This window comes from Pristis pectinata, chromosome 16, assembly GCF_009764475.1.
Source record: "Pristis pectinata isolate sPriPec2 chromosome 16, sPriPec2.1.pri, whole genome shotgun sequence".
NCBI classification, from domain to species: domain Eukaryota; kingdom Metazoa; phylum Chordata; class Chondrichthyes; order Rhinopristiformes; family Pristidae; genus Pristis; species Pristis pectinata.
In genome coordinates, this window is record NC_067420.1 from 25509955 (window position 1) to 25533910 (window position 23956).

At 37.5% G+C, this 23956-nt stretch overlaps 1 protein-coding gene across 2 annotated transcripts in view; it reads left to right on the forward strand.

Annotated features, from left to right (window-relative positions):
* LOC127578920 (phosphoprotein associated with glycosphingolipid-enriched microdomains 1-like) overlaps positions 1-22010 on the forward strand; it is a 60874-nt gene extending 38864 nt beyond the window's left edge. For both annotated transcript variants that reach the window (XM_052031496.1, XM_052031495.1), the window contains exons 5-8: positions 47-600; positions 1787-1930; positions 13585-13644; positions 21205-22010. In XM_052031496.1, coding sequence (XP_051887456.1) covers positions 47-600; positions 1787-1930; positions 13585-13644; positions 21205-21675 — 1229 coding nt within the window. In that variant the 3' untranslated portion in view covers positions 21676-22010. The remainder of the gene's footprint in view (positions 1-46; positions 601-1786; positions 1931-13584; positions 13645-21204) is intronic.
* The last annotated feature ends 1946 nt before the right edge of the window (positions 22011-23956 follow it).

The window sequence follows — 23956 nt, forward strand, 5'->3', positions numbered from 1 at the left end:
TTGGCATTCCAGACTACAGTAGTTAAATGATTCACTTTCCCTGTAGATGGTTTGAGAAGCTGGCCGGTGGATTATCTCCGACTATCAGGAACAGAACTCTCAGAGGTGGGAGAGGAAGATGACTCAGGAAACTCATGGGTTCGACAGAACAGAGAATTGCCTCAAGTTCCTGGAACTAATTATGGTGGAGGAAAGTTGGTTAATTCGAGAAAACCGCATGATATGGACCACGTTTATTCCCAGGTTAAAAACTACCCTTGTCAGCAGAACGCTATTGAAGATTCACTGTATGAGAGTGTTGGAACAAATTATGAACACAATCCCGGTGACAGGCAGTCTGAACCTAGATGTGGGGCTAATGGGATGGAAGTGTCTATCTCAACTCAAAGCCAACAAGGTTTAAAGGAATCAGCTGTTTACATGGACACACCAGAGTATGCCTCAATTCGGAAGACAAAGAAGAAAGAAAATAATCCAAATCTGATAGAAAAACAATCAAGGAGAAATGTAAAGAACGGTTGTGTGTTATTACCTGGAACCAGAAACCATGGAGAAGAATTTAGAATTAATGAAAATTATGCAGCTTTTTCACAGACGGAGGTATATTCCTTTTTTCTTCATTCCAAATTAATACTGTGCAGTTTTAACAAATATAAAAAATTGAATTTTTCTTGCTAAATGAAAGCTTATGTCCTTTCAATGAGTGCACCAACTATTATATGGTATCCAATTGTTTTGTATTGTCAGCTATACAGTGCAGTCAGGATGTATTAATATCTGTGATTGACAGTCAGTGTACACAATGTAACTGACACTTGTGAATGATTCAGAGCTTTCTATCACATCCTGAATCCTATCTATTGGTCATGTGGTATAGACCAAAATGTGAAACATTCATCTCTCAGAACCATGACATTTAATAACCAAGAGCAACGTATTATTGAGTTATCAACTAAACCTTTATCTCTTTTTTTAACATGGTTTTAATGTTATCATAGACATATCAGGTCTTATCATGCACTTAATGGTCCTTGGAACACAAGCAGCCCTCCTTCCCCCATTTTGCAGCAGACTTATCCAGGGCTGTGTTTTTCATTTCTGCTGCAACAATTTAATTGAGAAAATGACAATACCTGTCAGAGCAATTCATAGAGTAGCAGCCCCCCTTTACACTAGACTTTTCTCCCTTCAGCAAATAATTCCATTCCTGTCATTCTTAGTTTTTTTAACTGGACATCATCCAGAGCAGGCTGATTACTGCACTGTTATGTCTTGTTACTATTTCCTACACCTTTGGGGAAAAATGTTCTTCGTCCTCCTGTTTCTGTGACAAAGATGTGTTACACTTCTGCAAATATTCTAAAAGGAAATACGGCTTATTTTAAATTGCAGATTAGAGGTACAGCTCTATCAACAAAAGCACACTGACCTCCAGCAAGGGGAATTAATTCAGATGCTGAAAATCTTGCGTAGAATCTTGCTAATAGGATGGTTTCAAACTATAATGAATAAATCGATTCCTGCAGAATCATTCCCATTGTTCTTCCATTAATGCATGCCAGATATGGATTATGTAGTTAAGGGTAAATTCTTAGAATGGACAGTATTCAAACTGCTTTTTGTATTTTAAAACTATATCTTTCAGTATCTGTGCATTAAAACAAGACGGTTATCTTCTGAAAAATATGTCAAATTACAGAGTTTTGAATTGAAGTTTAAAAATAAACATTTTTTAAGGTTAAAATGGCAGTCAGATCTTGACGGCATGCTTTATTTTGCTTTCCAGAATTTCAGCTCTAGGATACAAGGCAGACTGAAGCCTGTCACAGATCCTGATGCAGAAGAATCACTGGAAGAATTTGGAGAGGAGAGAACTGCACGTGGTAGCCTAATCGAGGAACAGCTATATACCAATAGTGCCTATATCCAGGTAAATACCCAAATAATAATGAAAAAAACATTATGATCATATTAAACTTGATTCAACCAACAACACAATCAAGCAAAGCCTTTGCTTTATTTAAAATTTCAATTTTTAAAGATTATTTACAGCCATTTCCCTTTTCCCAGTTTTTAATTTTATTATCATATTTTGTCATTTTGAAAATTTGATGTTATTAACAGTTGCAAAGCAGGGATGGGATGATCCAATTTTGTTCCTTTCTGTTACATTTTGAATAATTTAAAATAGTGACAATCTAACCATGAATTTGCAAAATAAAGTCTTATTAGAAACTTTTAAATCCAAAAGTTGCTGCTGGTATTATTAGTGAAAGAACTAAAACATGAGATGTCCATTTGTTGGCATTGAATAATATATTTTTATATTGCCTCTGGAAAATAATGGATGCAAACGTATCACATGAATCTGCTATTCTTTGTTTGCTAATAATGCCAACCATGCTGTGGATTTCCAAACTGTTGAAGGAACTTAATGACACTGCTTATCTGCCTTCATTAATATTTTGTTAATTAGATATATCTGAGTTACACAGATCAAGAAATTACAGGAGTAATCTCGGTGGTTTTACATCCATTAACAGCAGAATTCCAAGATGAGCCAGGCTCTGAAAATATGAAGGAAAATATGAGGATCTGTGGGAGGGGAGATGCACAGGAGTCCAGAATCGGTAAAATATCAGTTGTGGGCTGAAATTTCAGACCAGAGACCATTACAAAGGCCTGGATGAGGAATAACTGTGGAGAGATTTGCAGATGAGGGCTTGGATTTCATATTTAGTGCTACACAATACATAATAATAAAAGAAGTTACTTAATAACGATGATAAAACAGGCTATTAATACAACAGGATGCCAGTGGACTAGAATATGTAGACTGAGAATATATCACAGAAGTGAGTCAAGAAGCCAAAGCTGAGGAATTGGAAGTGAGCCGCTCCGCGTTCACTGTGGTTTATCAGCATTACAGTCTATTTCATTTCTTAATCTAACCCTTGTCCCATCTTGTCTCCACTCCCTCTTGTCAATAGTGGTTAGTTCACAGTCATACTAGGTAATAATAAAGGTGTCAAGTTGGGAGATGGGGATTATTGTGGTTTAACACAAGGATAAGGAAAAAAATCCTTCCTAAAACCATGCTGATATTAAATGCTGATGGGTTCTACAAGTAATTAGTAAAGCACAGAATGTTACTATAAATTATTTATGTTTTGAAATTATCTGTATGGGTGGTATGCAAAACTTGTTTTTTAATATATCTTGGAACATGTGACAATAAACCAATACCAATTGGAATTCTGCTAGGGAAATAGAAATGTGGGAAGGTCATGCTTCAGTTATATAGGGCATTGGACACACCACTTCAGGACTGCTTGCAGAACACTGGTCTCTTATTTATGCAAGGATATTAATGCATTGGAAGCAGTTCCGAGAATATTTAGAGTCATAGAAAGATAGTATGGAAAAGGGCCCTTCAGCCCATCAAGTCCGCACCAACCATCAACCACCCATTTACACTAGTGTCTGGAGTGGATAGGTCATTCTATAAGCAAAAGTTGGACAGGCTAGCCTGATGTCCCCTGGAGTATGGAAGAGTGCGAGGGAACTAATTGAAATGTATAAGATGCTAAGGGTGCCTTGACTGTATAGATATTGAAAGGGTGTTTCTTCTTGTGGGAGAATCTAAAACTATAGGTATTACAGTTCAAAAGTAAGGGGTGGCTATTTCAGCGTGAAATTAGGTGATTTTTTTTCTCTGTGGGTGGTGAGTCTTTGAAACTCTCCTCTTCCAAGGGCAGTAGAAGCAAAGTCTTTGGACCTTTTAAATGCAGAGGTAGATACTTGAGTTGAGGTTGCAATTGGATCAGCCAAGATCACATTAAATGGTGGAGCAGATGAGGGGTGTACCTCTGCTCCCAATTCACATGTTCGTATTTTTTTCTGGAAGGGATGTTGTGTGTAATAGTGTAATCTGATCAATGGGATGGCATGAATCGTGGTAATCTGAACTACTTTGGGGCATGTAAAACTAATTTGTAATTATATGATTTATGGGAGTGAAAAGTGAGAGTGTGTGAACTTGGCTTGAAACCACACGTTGAGTCATTCCAACTTAAGCAACTTGTAGGTCACAGATAGGTAGCAAACCTGTCTTCTCTTGAGATTTTATCTATAGGTTTATTGTGCCAAGGTGTAGATTTATTGCTGGACAATAAAATGTACATGATAAGTCTGATTACAGTAGTTGGCAGGGCAAGTTTACTTTTTCAAAATAGTAACTTGGTATTTTGCAGCAACACACCATCCTCTAGGATTGCACTATTTTTGTACATAACTCTAACCCTAAACAACATTAAAGAGTGCAAATTCAAGAAAATATAAACTGAAAAAAATTTTTTCAATCAAATATTTGAAACCAAATTTGGCTTCCCTCTTCGTGTATCTAAGGTATAATAAAAATTTATAATCTATAATAAAAATTTAGTGAGGAAAATAAAACTTTTTCCGATGCATTTGCATTTTATAATTTTCCTTTTTCTTATTTTTTTAAAATCAATAATTTGCAATTTAATGCCCATTCCTAAATGCCCTTCATGAGATTTTTTTTTAAACTGCTGCATCCTTGTGGATAAGATGCTCCTGCATTGTTGTTGTCTTCCACAATGCTTGGGGAATGTTTCTCATAAACCAGAGTAATGACGGGATGGAACTCCCATCTCTGACCCTGACTCATGTTAATGGCTCGAGACTCATTTGACGTGCAAGTTGGATTTTTGTTGCGAGGAGGGAGTCTCCTATTGGCAACAAAGTGAATGAGACAATGTTCACAGTGGGATAGTTCCTTCATCTCCAGCAAAGACAGTGAGAGAACTAACAGGTCAGAAGAACACTGAAGGTGAACAAATCAATTGGCTTTGTGGCCTTCAGTGGAGGTAAACATATGGGGCTAAGTTGGTGAGCTGGCTTCAATTATTTAGAAATGTACAGACAGTACTTGGGAATACCACAAGCACTGTAATCCCGCTGATATGAAAAGTAGTAATTAAGTAGAGGAATCATCGCTGGTAAGCCATGCTCATTCCCAGTATTTATATGTGATGCTTAAAGGAAAAGAAATCAGTTGCAATTCATTAAGATCCAAAATTAAAGTCAATGAGGGAGGCAACAGTATTCCTTGCTGTTATACACTTTCCATCATCATGGGGTAGGATATCAGAGTAAAAGCCCAACCCTTCCTTGGTTCCACTGTTAACTTTCTGTCAGCCATGCAGTCTGCTTCCTACCATTCCTACTGTAGGGATACTGGTTCTATCATGTTTGCTGCATTTCCTTCTGCTATTGAATTTCAAAGCTACTGCAGACATAGAACTGAACATTAGCCTCTGGCTTTATGCCTTGAGTGTTGTTTTACATTTGCAAAACTGCTATGAATTATTTAGCAAATCTTCTGAAACTCTGGTAAATAATGAGCAGAAATCATAATAGAATGCAAGAGGCTGGCAAGTTGGGCCATTGTGAGGCAGTTGAAATTTAATACAGAGGAGTGTGAAGTGATATATTTTAACAAGGATGCAGGGAGTAACTGGCAGAGACCTAAAGGGTGCAGAGGAACACTGGGACCTCATTGTAATTATACTGCAGTTTTATTTAAATGGCAGGACATGTTGGTTAACAAAGCATATGGGACCTAGAGCTTCATAAATAGAGACAAAGGATACCAAAGCAGGGTGATTTCGCTGAAAAATAACAAAGTACTGATCAGGTTACAAATGGAGTATTTTGTTCAATTCTGGAAAGATGTGAAGATCCCAGAGAGAGTGCAGAAGAGATTTACTAAATAGTTTCAGGGATGAGGGATTTCAGGTACAGGGTTAGATTTGAAAAGCTGTAGTTGTTGGAATAAAGAAGGTTAAGAGAATATTTGATGGACACGTATAAGATCATTATGCTTTAGAAAGAGTAAATGGGGAGAACTTGCTACCATTTGCAGATTGTTCAATGGCCAGGGGATGCAGGCTCAAAGTGTGTGAGGAAAATCACTTTAATGCAAAAAGTAGAACTCACTGCCTGTCAAAGAGAGTCAATCAGGGTTTCAAAGGAAATTGGATAACCATTTGAGGGAAAATAATTTGCAGGACTACAGGAAAAGAGCAGAGGAATGGGACTGAATAGACTGCTCTACAAGGAACTGATGTTGACTCCATGGGTTGATGGGCCTTTTGTGCTGTTACAATTCTACAATTCTATGGTCCATGAATGCTTCAGTCATAGCCCATTGTGCTGTTACACTCATACAAGCAGGACTTGAGGCTAATCCTGCCCTTACAGAAAAGGCACATCATTCAATCAACCACAAGGAATGTCATAGGAAATGAACTTGCATATAAAACATATCCTGGAAGCAATGTGTGTCAGTTACACCTCAAATGTCACTATAGCAGATGCAAAATATTCTTTAAAAGATTGCAAGAGATTCATTGAGAATTCCTCTGATCTGAAATTTACAAGCAATGACTATAACCAGCTACAATTGCTTGGGTTCTCACAAAGAGTACTCGAGCACTTGTCTTAAAGCGTTAGTTCAGGTTAGTAACTAAACAGTACACGTCCAAGTTATCCACTAGCAATTCTGCAGGGATTTTCTCATTTCTTATTATTGACTCATTAATTGGTACTTATAAGATGAACACTCACCTTGATACATCTTATTTTTTTTCTCATATTTATGGATTAGATTGTAATTGTTCAACTAAAGTGACTGAGCTTCACCTTCACTATTAATAAAAGGCTTTGTAACTGTCAATGGAGTTGTATATACAAACAGGGAGAAACAGAGGCTCATCTCCTATCTGTATCTTGTGCCTCCTCCCTAACTGCATAATTCACAGACACATTGAGTACCCTTAAGAACCCAGTAAGAGCATCAAGTGATACCTTTAGCAAGTAAAATATAAATTTAAGGCTGATTTCTTTTGTAGCATTAGTAATTGTGAAAGCCAAAAAAATGTATGATCAGAACACAAACACATAGATTTCAGAACTGCAGTATCATTAATTAACTAGTTCTTTGCTTTTATGAAATGGATTTTTATAATTGTCCCCCTAAATAACCATTGATTTCTGTTACTCAGTTACTTTATTTCCTCTATATTACAACAATAACTATACTTAAATACTTAACTGGCTATGAATTGCATCTTGCTTCCTCTCAATTCATGTATGAGACAAAAAAAGCAAACTGTTTACTTCATCTGCTGGTTCCCTTGCCCTTTGTCACGACCCATTCTTCAGGCCAGAAATAAAACCAGGAAGCATGCTTTATATCCAGTCTTGAGCCAATCCTATGACAGTGATTAAGAATAGCAGCAAATGATTGAATGATCACTTAATTATGGAAAACTATTTGGTTTACATTCACTGTTCCAATTTGACACTGCAGCGAGAATAGAAATTCTGAGGAATCTGAATTTTACTATTATTCTGTGCAGCACTAAATCCTATGCGGGTACTTGTACAGATTTCTTAACTATGTTGCACAACTTAAGTGTGGCACAAAGACTCTTCCTCCACTCCTTTTACAATAATGCATGCTCTACAAAGGAATGGGCTGAGACAGGTTTCCCTCCATGGAGCATCTATCAAGCTTTGACGAGCCAAAAAAAAATGATATGCAGTAAATATTGGGAAAACTGAAGTCATTGTCTTTGTCCCTGTCACAAATTCTCAAGTTTATTGTTGTCATAGGCATACACACATAGGGCATAAGTGCCATGAAAATTAGCCTTTTGCAGCACAGCACATTACATATATGACAAACATAAGTTAACATAAACTTAAATTAACATAAATTATACATAGCATACATAACAAAATAAACATAAAGACTCTAGTGCAAGTTGAGAGAGAGAGAGAGAGAAAGAAATATAGTCCAAGGTAGTTTTAGGGTTTTTCAGATTGGTTCTAGAACCTTATGACAGTGGGGAAGGAGTCTGCTACTCTCTGTAGCCTCTTGTGTTCCTATCTATTAGAGTTTCCAACCAGGCCGCGATGAAACCAGTCAGAATGCTTTCCTCTGTGCAGAAGTTTGCAAGAGACTTCGATGACATGCCAAATCTCCTTAAACTTCCAGGAAAGTAGAGACACTGCTGCATCTTCTTCATGGTTGCATTTATGTGCTGGGTCCAGCATAGGTCCTCTGAGATGTTGACACCCAGGAACTTGAAGCTGCTCACCTTTTCTACTGCAGACCCTTCAATGAGGACTGGTGCGTGTTTGCCTGACTTCCCCTTCCTAAAGTCCACAATCAGTTCCTTGATTTTGCTGACGTTAAGTGCAAGGTTGTTATGACACCAGTCAATCAGCTGACCTACTTCACTCCTGTACACCTCCTCATCACCAACTCTGATCTCCTGTGTCTAATTCTATTCCTTTCTATGGCCATCTTCTTAGTTTAACCAGACCGACTGCAATGTTGTAATTCTACTTGACACTGGTGAAGTTCCAGACTCCTTTTTCCCATCTCAACTTCCATCTAAAAGAAAGACTTGCATTCCATAGCTACTTTCACAAGCTCAGAACATACCAAAAGTCTTCACGATCAAGGAAGCACTTAAGAAGTGTAGTCATTATTGTGCAATAAGAAATCCATCGTCCAATATGTTCAGTGCAGTCAACAATGTGATAATGACCAGATAATTTGTTTTTTTGGTGATGCTGATAGATATTAACTCACAACCTTACGGCTCAGAGGTGAGGGTACTGTTGCTTGTTTCTGTCACAACTATGGCCCAATTTTTGTTACCTCTAGACATAACTGTTCACCATCTATAAGGAGCAAGATGAGGATTTTTTTCCTTGATCTTAGCTTCAAGAACAGAAGAAGCTTGGCATCATACAGAAGCCAGGAGAGTCACCTCAAAAAAGCCCCATCACCCTGAACATTAATGCCCTCAACCACTGGCACACCATGGCATCCAAAAAAATCCAATTACTCACCTTGGTTATTCTAAACACATGCCATTTACCACTCAAGAAAGACAAGGGAAGGGTTCCATCTGCAGGTTCCACTCCAAGTCATGATTTGGAAACATATTGCTCTTCATCTTTGTTAGATCTAAACCCTGAAACTCCCTACCCTACATCAGTGTGAGAGTACCTTCATCAGAAAGACTCCATTGATTCAAGAAGATAGCTCACTACCACCTTCTTGAAGGCAGGTAGGGTGGGAAATAAATGCCAGCCATGTCCACATCCTGAAAATGAATAATTTTTTTTTGGAAAGTTACAGTGCTCTCCTGTTTGGTCTTCTGCTTGCCACTAATTTAAGCTCCGCCCAAACTTTGCTGCCCATGTCATAACTTGCATCAAAGTATCATTCATCCACTCAATGCCTGCAGATCTACATTGGCTTCTAGTCTAGTACTGCCTTGATTTTAAAATGTTTACCCTTTGTGTTCAGATCCCTCAATGGCCTCTCCTAGCTTGTCCCTGTATCCTCTTCCAGCCTTACAACTCACCAAAGCAATGCTGGTCTTTTATATCCACGATTCCTTCACTTTGCCTTTTAGTGGTCAGTCTTCAAACCTCTGGATTCCAGGCACTGGAGTTCTTTTCCCACCTCCTTTACGACTTCTTCCACCAAACTATTACTTGTCTAAATATCTCCTTTGTTGACTCAGCATCAATTTTTGGCCTATTATTTTCCAGTGAAGTTCCTTGAAACATTTTACTGCATTAAAGCTGCTATATGAATTTAAGTTGTTTCATTATATCCTTCAACTTTTAAGCCAGAATTGAAGTATTGTAGTGCAAAGGGTTAGTTAGGATAGTTGTATGAATATAAAATTAGAACTAATGAAAAAAAGATTTTCTCCAAAAACGCACCAATTAATCAAGCCATATCAAATACAATTTGGCAGCAACTGAGTTGCTATGTCAAAGGTTAAAATCCAGATGTACTGCAGAAGAGGTCTCATTCAAACCAAGTGCTTATTTTATAATTATTCCCATCCAAGTCAGAGACACTGTTCATCCAAAATGCAATAAATGCTCACTCCAATAAATGAGTGTACTACTAATTCTGTGGTATCTACCTCAGAAATAATTGTAACAATTCTTTTTCTGGAATGCCAGTTTCAAAAAATGCACAATAATTGACATACAGTTATCGATTTTACTTTATGTTTTTGACAGTAGCATTGCTCATAACTGTCCTAAAATTTGTTTTAAATAAGGCATTAAAACAGACTTTGAGAAATTAAAATAGTGATCTGTTTATACATGTTTCAAAAGGTGCAAAGGGGAATCAAACAGTATGCAGCATATAGAGGAGGTGACTGAGGGAGTTTAGCAGCTGGGTTCTAAGGTGGCCTTATAGGTAAATTGGTAAACTGGTTTATTATTGTCACATGTACTGAGGTACAGTGAAAAACTTTGTGTTGCATGCCATTCATACTGGTCATTTCATTACACAGTGCATTGAGGTAGTACAAGAGGTGTTAAAAAGCCAAGGAGTTAACTCATCCATCACTGTAAACATTCAATTCTCTATCTCCAGTCTGTGTTCTCTACAAAATGTATTGCAGTTACTCAGTATGGTCACTATGACAGCACCTCCCAAACTCACAGCTCCTAATACCAGGAAAGACAATCCATTACTGGATCCTTAGGCAGTTACTGGGCTGCAACATTGCAGCCAGTAGCCTACATAGCTTAGTTATCCAGAACCATAGATGCAGGTTATTGGGAATATGTAGGTGTCCCCAGGTGGGTGTGTGGATTGTGTCAGAGTTTATTCAGCTGGAATGTCATAGTTTACTGAAACAGATTGCCAGTAAACTTCCATTGCAAGAATTCCTCTTTGCAGCAATTCCTCAATCATGCTAAATAGGAAAAATATCTTAATAACTTTGTGCTTTTTACTTACTATTTAAAATTTGTTAAGATTTTTCTCTTTGCCGCTCTTTGAATGCTTTGAAGGATTTCAGCGTTAAAAAGAAAGCTACACTCAGAACCTTAGGTCAGGCCTGGATTGTGAAAGGCAAATTTTGGAGTGTTGCAAGGCAATATTTCTTTACATAGGTAGAGGAATAGCTGGAACAACTTGTCAAGGACTATGGTTAAGCCCAGCACATTGGAGTCATTAAAGGAACAGTAAAGAGATGACAGCAAGGTTTTGATCCTGACAGAAAGAAATTGAAATGCTACTTTCAGCTAAACCAATCTTATAACCTTGGGAATAAGATCACAGTAATTTACTGACATAAAATTAAAACTTTCATTTAATCCTAATGCCTAAAATGAAAAGAGACAAACAAAAGCAATAAGATCACATTCTGTTATAATAGTCTTATCAGTTTGATGTGTTCTTGGTTTGACTCCATGTGAAAGATTATAGAATTCTGGAAGTGTTGGAGGATCACCCCATGCTCCCAGCAAGCAGCTCAATACAAAGAGAACGAAGGTCAGAGCTTGAGTATTGCAATCCTATCTCCAACTCATATTTCCTTTCAGCATTATTTCCCACTAGCATACAGGATCAGATTTTTAAGCTGTACTTGATAAGTATCAAATGGGGAAAATACATACATCCAATAATTGTTGATAGTTCGTAAAATATCAAATTGCAAATTTAACAATACAGTACAATTGAAGTTTAATACTGAAATGCAAGTATAGAAGAGAAATGGAAAGATCTGAATTTATGAAGTGCCCTTTGTCTTTCATGACTTGTCTCACATTTTGAAGGACAGCACTTTTATAAGAAAAAGATATAGCTCATAACAGCAAAGTCTTACAAATAGCCACTGATTCTTAGGGAGTCCATCAGGGATGCAGATGACTTGCTTACACTCCAGTTCTATTGGTTCCAAGGTAGTTGATGGGGCCAATGTAGGATCCACAGTCTCTGCTATAAGTAGGTAGGTGGTGCTGCAAAGGATATGTGGGGTTTAGGGTTGTCTGGGAAGATGTGAACTCCTTCTGTTTGAGCATGGCCTCCACATGCACCCATTCCAGAGACTCTAGGTACTCAGTGCCTTCCGAGATGTTCCTTGTCGCATGAGTCGGTGAGAATGTCACTTTTTTGTCCAAAGAGACTTTAGGAATATCCTTGAAGCATTTGCTCCATTCTCCCAAAAGCTCTTCCTATGATGGAGCTTAAGTAGAATGCTTGTGTCAAGAATCTGGTGTTGGCATCTGGACCATGAGGCTTGTTAACCAAAGTCGTCTGAATTTGATCAGAGTCTTGACGTTGGAGATATTTGCCTGGGAGAGGACTCTTGACGTTGCTTTTCTCATCCTGCCAATGGATTTGGTGGATTTTGCAGACAGTGTTGCCGGTACATCTTCAGTATTTTGAGATGCCAACTGTAGGTTGTCATGCTTTCAAAGCAGTATAAAAATCAGTGCAGCTCAGTAGACCGCAAAATTGATGCTGGGTTTATGATATTGATCCTCAAGTACTCATTTGGCAGAAGGCTGTTCTGCTGCAATGGAGGTGTTGGTGACTTCCTTCATGGATGTCTTTGCTCAGAGATGGCTTCCGAGGTAGGGAAAGGGAATCTGTGTTTCATTGTGGATCTTGATTGTTAACGGGTGGGTGCAGTGAGGCATATGGTAGAGTACCTTTGTCTTCCAGATGTTTACTGTAAGTTAATACAAGCTCTGACTCAGAAACTTATGGGTTTAGTATCCACTCAGATTGCAAGCACACTGTCTAGACTGATGTAAAACACTGGAAACATGCAGCAGATCATGTAGTCTCTGTGGAGAGAGACACCAAGTTAATGTTCCATGTTGTTGACCTTCCTGTTCTGATGAAGGGTCATTGACTTGAAACATTAATTCTGTTTCTCTTTCCACAGATGCTGCCTGACCCATGGAGTATTAATAGCACATTAACTTTCTCTTTCAGATTTTCTGTAATTGTTGTTTTTCAGTATAGGCAGGCATCTCAGTCTAATACTGAGAGCATTAAGGAACAATGAGGTAAAGTCACATGTAGGCTATATAGGGAAAATCATCCTTTACTTGAAGGATGATATTTGATAATTTATGACAACAACTTTTTCATTGCCTTATTTTACAACTTTCCATGGTCGGAATTGAATTTTCCATTTCCATGTTGCTCCAGTATTTCAACCATCTGGTCACAGTCATTCAGTGGTCAAGTGGATGTTGCTGTAGAAATAATGCTGCACTTGAGAAGAGCATTGAACTAGGTGATCGTCAAGATCAATTAAATGCCCTTGACTTGACTTTTGAAGGAACCCTGCGATCCACATTGCACCAAAAAAAACTTATCTTCTGCTCTTCGTCAAGCACCGATGGCCGTGCTTTGCTGTGTAGCTCTGTTATTCTAAATAATTGGAAACAATCCTCGAGTAAATTTCAAATACATTGCTGCTGATTTGCCAGGCTAAAGTTAGAGATTAGATGTTAGAAGCCACAAAATACACTAGCGGAGGTAATGTGAAAAAACATACCACAGCGTTAAAACCGTAGGTAAATGAAGCAATAAAATGAATTACAACGAACAATAGAAATCGATTCTTTTCGATAAATACAGATATAACAATATGTTATATTTTTACTGTCATTATAATAATATTGTCCTTATTACAGAGGCAAAGCTGCTACTTCAGTAAATCCCATGAAAAGCTCCATTCAATGACTGATGAAGAGGTTGGTAACATTCAGTTCTTCTCTATCTACCTACTATCATTGCACTAATATATTTTTCATTTATTATCTGGTTATGTAACTGGTGATTGATGTATGTGCCCTAGTAATATAGGGCACATATATCAATCACCAGTTGATCTTTTTAATTGTTCTATCACTGTTTGTCCACCTATCTTTGAGTGTCATCCTTATTTCAGTGATAACATTCTAGTCTCTATCCTCATGGATTCAAGCTCCACATCAGAGAATGAGCACAGATTCTGGACTGACAATTCAGTGCCAAACTGTGAAGAGTGTTGTCTTTTGAATGAGATGCTGAACTGAGGACTCTTACCTTGACATTAAAGATCCCTCACCACTGTTCAAAAAGTGAAGGAGTTCTCCCAGTATCTCAGCCAAAACATATCCCTAAACAATCATAATTCAAACAGCTTTTTGCTTGTTCCACCATTCACTGAACAGTGGATGATCTGTGACCTCAACCTATATTCCTTCCTATTCCCCAATTTCGTATTCTGCATTTGGTACTTACAAAATGGTCTCTATTCATTATTATGATTGAAATTAAAACAGAAAATGCTATAAATACTCAGTAGGTCAAGCAGTATCTGTGGAGTTAATGACCGTCCATCAGTATTGGCTAGTTTGGATACAAATTAGAAAAGCAGAATTCAATTCTGCAGTTGGAGAAACCAAAAGTAGATCTGTGACTTCTTTGCAGAATACTTCCATTTAATTGGTATTGGTATTGGTAATGGTTTATTATTGTCACTTGTACCGAAGAACAGTGAAAAGCTTGTCTTGCAAACTGATCGTACAGGTCAATTCATTACACGGTGCAGTTACATTGAGTCAGTACAGAGTGCATTGATGTAGTACAGGTAAAAACAATAACAGTACAGAGTAAAGTGTCACAGGAGTGACACTGGGCTTCCAGTTACCTGTCGTTTTAATATTCCTTTCCAATTCCACTTTGACCTCTATACCTTTGACCTCCTGCACTGCTCCAATAAAGCCTAATATAGGCCAAAATAAAAACAGAATATTCTGGAAATATTCAGCAGCTCAGACTACATCTGTGGGAAGTGAAGCAGAGCTAGCATTTCAGGTCAAAGAGCCTTTGTCAGCCAATATAAGCTCAAGGAACAGCATCTCATTTTCAAACTTATCATGTTTCAGCTCTCAAGGCTTAACATTGGTTGCCTGGAATTGAATTCTGCCTTTTTAATTAGTATCAGAACTAGTCAATACCAATGAAAGGTCATTAACAAAGTCTGCACAGATACTGTTTGGCCTGCTAAGTATTTACAGCATTTCTTGTTTCAATTTCAATTATGACAGTGAATAGGATAGACATTAAGTTCTGCCAAATTCAGTTACCTGCAAAGTTCACCGACTCTCAATCCTCCACAGTTCAGCCAGTATCCTAATCAGGCCAATACTTCCCTAACCAAATCAATGAACAAACAATATGATTATTTATTTGCTTGCTGACCATGGACACCTACAGTATGCAAATTAGCTACGTTCCCACATTAGATTAATGACTATACTTCAAGAAGAGTTACATGTTTGCAAGTTACTTATTTCTTATCTCACACCCTTAACTGTATTGCACAATAATATTCCACAAGTTTAGATGGGATTTAATATGTCATAACATTTGCTATAACAATAATCTTATTGTATAAGTGTGTTACACTTTACTGTCTGCCTGCACTGCACTTTCTCTGGAACTTCAACACTTTCTTCTTCATTCTGTTATGGTTTTCCCTGTACTACCTTGATGTATTGACGTGATGAAATGATCTGTATGTTGTGTATGCAAAACAAAGCTTTTCACTGTGACAATAATAACCAATTTAACTTACATGATTCTAGTTTGGTTGAATGGATAGTTTGTCTTATTAAACTGAGTTTAAAGCTTAATTTTATGAAGCTACATTGGTGCCATAAAGTCTAACTGGCTGTCAATGTAGGTCATGAGTTATAATGCTTTAGTTCCTTTTCGTATCTACCTTTCCACTAGCAAGATCCAAAGCACTCCCCCACCCTGCGTCCCAAATGTCTGCTCCCACCTCCCCTCCCCAGACAGAACCCAGTTCCCCTGTTCCTCACCTTTCACCCCACTGGCCTCTGCATCCAGCATACCATCCGTCGCCGTTTCCGCCAGGTCCAATGGGATCCTACCACCAATTGCATCTTCCTCTTTCTACTTTCCACAGAGACCATACTCTCTGTGACTCATGGTCCGTTCAACCATTCTCACCCACCCATCCACATCCCTAGGCACTTACCCCTGCAACAGCAGCAGGTGCAACATTTGTCCCTTCATCATCATTCAGGGACCTAACCAGCCCTTCCACGTGAGGCACAGATTCATGTGCACCTCCTCCAATCCACTCTATTGCATTGGGTGCTCCCGATGTGGCTTCTACATCAGTGAGACCAAGTGTAGACCAGGTGACTGTTTCATAGATCACCTGTGCTCTGTCCGCAATGTCTATCTTTAGCTTCCAGTTGCATGTCACTTCAACTCCCCATTCCCACATTGGCCTGTCTGTCCTCAGCCTTCTCCTCTGCCACAGTGAGGCCAAATGCAAGCCAGAAGAACAACACCTCATAGTCTGCTTGGGTGGCCTACAGTCCAATGGTATGAACGTTGAATTTTCCAATTTCAGGTAACCCACACCCCTGTGTTCCTTTCCCACTCCCACCAGCGTTCTCCCTGCCATTGTTCACCTTTTCCATCCCTGTAGAAATAGTTGAAGAACGTAAGAAATAAAAGCAGGAGTGAGCCATACAGCTTCTCAAGCCTGCTCTGCTGTTCAAGAGGATCACAGCTGCCACTTTCCTGCCTAATCCCGTGGCCTCTGATTCCTTTATAGTCCAAAAATCTATCTCTCCCTTGAATATGTAGGATCACAAGAAGCAGAAATAGGTCAATTGACCCCTTGCTGCACCATTCATGGTTGGTCCAATCTTGACCTCAGCACCATTTTTTTGTTCTCACCTTGATTCCCTTAGAGTTCAAATGTGTCAATCTTCACCTTGCAAGTATTCAGTAACTCCTCCTCCACAGATCTCTGAGGTGGAGAATTCCAAAGATTCATGACCCTATAAGTGAAGAAATTCCTCATTTCTTTCTTCAATGGGGAACCTCTTATTCTAACACTATGACCCCCTTGTTTCAGATAATCCCACTGGGAAAAACATCCCCTCAGAATCTTATATCTTTCAATAAAATAGTTTCTCATTCTTCTAAACTCCAGTGAGTATAGGCCCAACCTGCACAATCTTTCTTCATACAGCAACTCCTTCATTGCAGGAGTTAACAGTGAACCTTCAGTTCACTGCCTTCAATGGGAATACATTATTCCTTAAATATGGAGACCAAAGCTATAAGCATTTCTTCAAATATGGTCTCACCAGTGCCCTGTGAAGTTGCATCTAAAATTCCCTACTCAATGCCCATCGTAATAAAGGGCATCATTCCATTAGCCTTCCAAATTATTTGCCCTTCCCGTATGCTAATGTTGTATTTGATGTAGTCCCCAGGTTATGTAAGGGTTCGATTCCTAAGAACTATCCATAAACTGAGTTCTCCACAAGTCAGAAATCTGCATTCTGTATAGCTAACCATATTGTATCACTCTACATACACTTGCTATAATTCTTTCATTTCATTGAATAATCACCCTAACGCTACCCATAATTAAACTAATGGAATATATACAGTATCCCGTCATTAATGAAGACCATGAAACATTGTACTATTATAGTAGCTTGATAAGTGCTTTAAAAATGTATGGGAGAATATGTGTAAAGTCAGATTTTTGTAAGTCAGGTCATTCGTAAACCAGGGAATCCCTGTACCAGGACCCCATTAGCATACAAGTGCGGCAAAATAATAATAATAATTAGTTTTTTGCATTTTTCCTTCTAAAGTGGATGCCTTCATGTTTTCCCACATCATGCTCCATCTGACAACATCTTGTTCACACATGTAACCTATCAATGTCTTTTTGCAGGCTCTTTGAGAAGCCAACTTTATAAATCACCTCCTTGCACCCAGGAGGTTCAAGCAAAAAATTGGATTGAGCTTACAAAACTTGCAGATTTCTGTCCCTGAGCAGTCAGATGTTTGTAGTTTGTTCTTGTTATAAACGTTGATTTACTAACACTATTGCTGTAGTTATAAACTAAGTTTTAAAAGCATTTGCTGCAATGATGCAATGCTTCCTTTCAGTGTTTGACCTCATGTTCTCTGATGATTAGCAATTATGTAAGGGATGGGGGTAGGGATTGCTGTTCTCCTGGGAGGGAGCCAGGACATTCTGCCATATAAAGAAACTTTGAAAATCAGTATCCCTAACTACATTTTTGTCTTTATAAATTCTGATAAGATTAGTTTAACTAAACCAAATAACCAATTATTAGAAAGGCAAACAAAGGCTTAACAGTAATACAATTATCTAAATATTATAGAATGTTATCATACAAAAGTGCCTTAATAGGTCTGCATCTCTTTCTAAATCCCCGTACCATCCTTAGTGTTCCTTTTTTTTCAAGCAACTTTCTTATTATTTTTTTTAAAAGACTTATGGAATCTACATCAACAGTTAATGGTAGCAAATTCTACATTATAACTGCCACCTGTATTGAGAAGTTCTCGAACCACCCAGTTAATTACTTGTGTGAAATCTTAAACCCATGCCTTTACATTGTATAATAGTAGGAAATCATAGACTAACAAACATGCAGAATGGCAACTATGCTTCTCCACCAGTTAAGCTTTCATTAACATGTAAACCACAGATATTGATAACTAGAATTATAGCATTAATGGAGTCATGCATAGTATATCTAAAAATTAATTCATTACTTCTGAGGTGTTAAATTAAAGCTTTCGAGAAGCCAACATCCTAAACCTGTGTTTTGAACAATTTAACCAAGGACACCCAGGTGCAGATGTTTTTGTGTATAGCAACACATGAATCACAAGAAGTTAACATTGCAGGTACAACAGGCAATTAAGACGACAAATAAATAGTATGTTGGCTTTTAATAAAAGAGTATAACCCATTACAGATGTTGACAGGTTGCTTCCCCTGGCTGAGCATCTAAAATTGTTTGCACTCAGAGGACTGCGAACCTTTGGAACTCTTTATCCCATGAGTCTCTGAATGCTCAGTGAATTAGTATATTCATCACAGAAGTCAATTAAAGTTTTGGACACAAAAGGAACCAAGGGATTTGATGATTCAGCTGGAAAGTGGAATTCATTTAGATATTCACTAATGATCTTTTGAATGGTAGAGCATGGTCAATGGACACTACTTTTCTTTCCCTTGTCCCTACAGGGGAAAGTAAGTTACTTTCTTTGTAGGCATTTGCATGGACAGTCTCTGTCACAGAACATTTCAAAAAGAATTAAAACCTTACATGTGGATTTGTTAGTTTGCTAGATACAAATAATGCTAATTAATAATGCAGATCTTACCCTTATTTTGCGCCCTGCACTGCATCCTTAGCTTAGCCGCTTCCTCAACTCCCATCCTACATTGTTTCAATGAAAACGGATCAGTTTTAAAATTAAATTGAAATCAAAGTAAAGCTTCCAAATTAGCATTCCAACTTGGAATGGTAGCAAAGGAGCAATAGGTTAAAAAGGGAAAAAGGGAGAACATAGCTTTTACTAGTCATTTCTGAGCCAATAGAAAAAGATGAGGTTAATTTAAAAAATATGTGGTTACTTTGCAAACCTAACTTGTTGGCTTGGCATTTTTCTTGACAGATGTTGATTAGTTTGTTGTGTATTTCCAGCATTTTCTAGAATTGCTTCATATTTCCAACTTGTGCTTTTTTTGCTTTTTTCTTAATGCAGCAAAATAAATAATCAGTTATTGATACAATTATTTGATTTGAATCTTAACAGAATTTTGTGTTTCTGGCACTAAATAACTTTAAATTCAACTAAATCATGCATAACAAGTAAAGCTTTAAGTGATTTGGACCTGCTCTAATGACAGGTCCAAATTGGACGTACAAGACGGAAATTACTTGATTTGCTTTTGGAAGCTTATCTTTGTTATAAAATATATTAAAAAAAACTGGATCCAAAATCACTTTCCCACAGGAAAGCTAAAGATGGTTTACCAGCAGTGTTATACTGGAGAAATAAGATACTGTGTGTTAACACATACTCTGATATTGTTCTTGTTTGGTAGGCCAAGGAATCTTAATCACCTCCATGCAATTAATAAAAATTACTTGTAATTTTATTTTAGTAACAATGCTGTGAGATCAGGGGTGACATTGTGCAAACAAAGCTGTTTTAAACAGCCCTATTACTTCATAGTTCTGTAACTGATGCCTTTGGTATGCTGTATATAAAGAGAAAGCCAGTTAGACAGTCCGGTTATGTACTGTAATTGAAGGCAGACTAGCAAGAGGGGACAATATATAATTTTCCACTTTAGAAAACAGCTATTCAGAAAGCAAACATCATTAAAAATTGTTGGGTCAAATCTTGCAGGCTAAAATTGGTGGTTCCAGTTGTGTAAATCTTGGAGTCACAGATTCCAGCAGCAGTGCCCAACCTTGTTGGGATTCCCCTGTGTAATGTTGGGGAGTTGTGTCTCCAATCCTGTACCATGTTTGGCCTGTGATCAGGGATCTTTTCTGTTTTTGCCTTATTTGACAGGTAATTTCCAAGTGAACTAGAGCAAGTGGTTAGTTGCATGAGCACATTAGGGAACTAGCATACAAGAAATCTACGATTGGGATGTGCCACTTGGATTATGATAAATGATATCAACAACCTGCTTTCTAATGAATGACTTGAGGTTGTAAAGTTAATGGACTATTAATTATATTGAATTTATAGATCATTGACAGCCCATCAAACCCAAATGAGTCAACAATCATAGACTCTGTACATTAAGTTCACCTGAGATCAATTATCATTGCTATTTAGGTATCCTTTCGGTTCATGCGTCTATGAGACAATGCCACCAAAAGGCCATAGACTAATCAAGCATCATTCACACAAGGAACTTAATATCAATGTTGGAGTAAAGAAGTATTTTGGGAATCCATTATCAAATTTAGTCATTATTCCAGGTATTACCTTTTATAGGAATTACCTCCTTTCAGTTTATGCTGTTTATTTCTAAATATCTTCACGCAGAAGCATGACTTGATTCTTGGTAGTCATTGTCTGTTCTATATATTTGCTCTGAAATTGAGGTATGTAAACATAATACATCAGGATTTTTTTTCTGCTATTGTAAACTACTTTCATTTAATGTTGTTAACTGCCTACATGAAAATTAGAGGCAGTGGAAATTGATATAGAGGTTCTAATTAATTGTGGATCATTAAAGAACTTCATATCATTGCAAATATCAGAAAAGAACATTAGCTAACTCTTCTGGTGTCAGATATCCAGAACTATGGACTTCATATTCCATCAGTTATAAGTTATTAATCGTCACTTTCCACAAAATCTGTGTTATCCACTTCACTGATTAATATACAGTACATATGCTCTTACAGATTGCTGGAATGTACTCTAAGGTGGCAAAAAAAGCTCTCAGAAAGGAAATGCCATTACCAGTAAACATTGGACTTCAAAGAGAAGACAATCCAAAATTCTACTCCTGGTCAACAGGAAATATAAATGAAGAAGAATCTGATTATGAATCAATCAAGAGTCCACGGTGGCACACAGGCAGTCAAATCCTGGGGGAGAAACCTGGTTATGCTCCAGTTAATGAAAGGACCTGGCAAATGAGATTCCAGGATGATGATGAAGATGAAGAAGAAGCAGAACCAGCTTACGAAGCAATTAATATAAAATGGAAGAGAATTGATTTTTCTGTTAGGAGAAATAAAGCACAAAAGGTTGCTCATGAGAGGCAGACAGAAAATTACTATGAAAGTATCAATGAACTGCAACAGAGTCGTATTTGTACTCGAGTGCTGACATCTGATGATGGCAAAGAGGTCTTTATAACAGGACTCTAGGGTTTTTGCAAGGATTGTGAAGTCATTATATCTAAACCAAATATCTTATTGATCAAATTGAGATCTTTTTCGAAAGAAGTATCATTATACAGCATGCTACATTTTGATAATTTTAGAGAAGTTGAGACTTTCACCTTATGAGATGACCTTTAAAATTTAAATTCAATTGCTGGAATACACAAAAGACCTTCAGATTACTGCTGTCATTCTAATGGATGAACACTTAAAATAATAAACAGTGGAAAGTCAAATAAAACTTTAACCCACTCACTTTAAAGTAGTGGTGAGAACAAAAAATCAGGTTGTGCATTAAGCATCCCCTACAAGTATCAGCAATTATCATTTTTGGGCCAGCATGTTTATTGTTAATAGTCTTCAAAGGAGTAATCAATCTTCATCATAAACTGGTAACCATCAGTGATTACTGTTTCTCTCTATGACTCTATGACTCTTTACTCATCAACTTGTTGACTCAATTTCTGATTTGTTTCTACACAGAAACTATGCTGAAATTTATGCTCGTTTTTGTGTCCATTTTGCCACAGAAACTTGACCAAATTTCCTGTGAAACTCATTTACCTACACCGGAACATGAAATCTGACATAAAATAATGGCAGATGCAACACCACCTTTAGGGGGTTTAGTGTCTGTTTCCTACCATAGACCTTTAGTTTAACATGGTGTATGTCTCCCTAAGGTTTTATTTAAATCAGATAGAAAAGCACTGATAAAATCCAGCAATTTTTATTAAATTTAAGACAACTTGTTGTTATGCTGCAACTAAATGTCTCAACGTGAATTTATGCCACGCATTTGATCTGAGATACAGCAGCAGCAGGTCATATGCAATTGGTCGGAACTATACAAAGAATGGAATAGGGTTTTGTTGGACATTTCTTGGAAATCATGTAAACTATCAAGAAAATATACAAAGTCTTTTAAGTATAAATCCTGTGCAAACCTATTACAGGATTTCCTCAAGAAAAAAAATGCATTGGTGTTCTTGCACCATATTTATGGTGAAACTTTTCATGTAATTCCTGACCAACAGGTTGTACAATACCATTATTCTACATCAGGGCAGCTCCATTTTATCTAATTAATAAAAATCTTTTTTTCTCTGAAAAGGATTAATTTAAACTTTAAGATACAGATCCACAATCCTTATAATGGATCAACCTCTTTAAATATTGACTAACTAGTGGTTCTGTAGAGATAGAGTGTGTGTGTGTGTGCGTGTGCGTGTGCGTGTGTGTGTGTGTGTGTGTGTGAGAGAGAGTGTGAATGTATGGGCATTTTCTGGGCTTCTACATCTGCACACTGCAAAACAGTTGTACATAATGCACTGGAAATCTGACCTCTCACTGCACCGCTAGACTCGCTATTGATTCTGGGGCATTCCCCAATATACTGAGCTGAGGACCCAGATGCACTTTACATCCGCTGTAGATGGCGCATCCAGCACAGCCCCATTCACTTAACTGGGGTCACCAACCTTCACCAGAAAGAGTTATTTGTTTTATTTTAATTAATGTTTTAATTTACATAAATGCAGTTTTAAGTGAATGTACCACTTTTAATAATGATTATTTAAATGTTTTTCAGTTGCTTCTAAATGTTTCTGATCATTGGAAACATTTAGAAACCTGGCAGTATGAGCTGCCAGGAGGCCGAGGTGCAAGGCCTTGGTTTGTCCCTTTGGCTTAGCCTTCAGACACCACTTTATGGATGAGCTGTGGCAGCAATGCCAAGGGGATATTAGGACTTGTGCAGCAGCAAAAGATAAGTATGACCATGGGGCAAGTGTCGAGGGTGAACATGAGGCGTGGGCTAGGTTCAGCACAAGATTCACAAAAATTTTGTTTTCAGCACAACTTGGTTTGAAAATTATTTGTTCTGTTTGAAAGTGCTTTGAAAATCCCTTGTTTGGCATTAGTTTTCTAAAACAATAATGAATTTTCTCATGATTAGAAATGAAGGGACATCTTCTTCAGTTTCTCCTTCAGGAATTTTATCACGTGATGTGGCTTTAATGTTGTTTGTACATAGTAGTAGAGAAAAATAAATGCACTGATGAACAAAATAAACACACAGGATCAACATTTCACCTTTCTAGTTGAAAGTAGTTTGTAAACCCACAAGATATTCATGTTTGCTGAAAACTAAACTGGCATGTTTTGTTGTCGGAGCTAGTTTAAATGATCCATTAAAGTAATTTCTTCACATTTTATATCACAAAATTTGATATTTTTAATTGGTTTATTAAAATAATAAATTTAA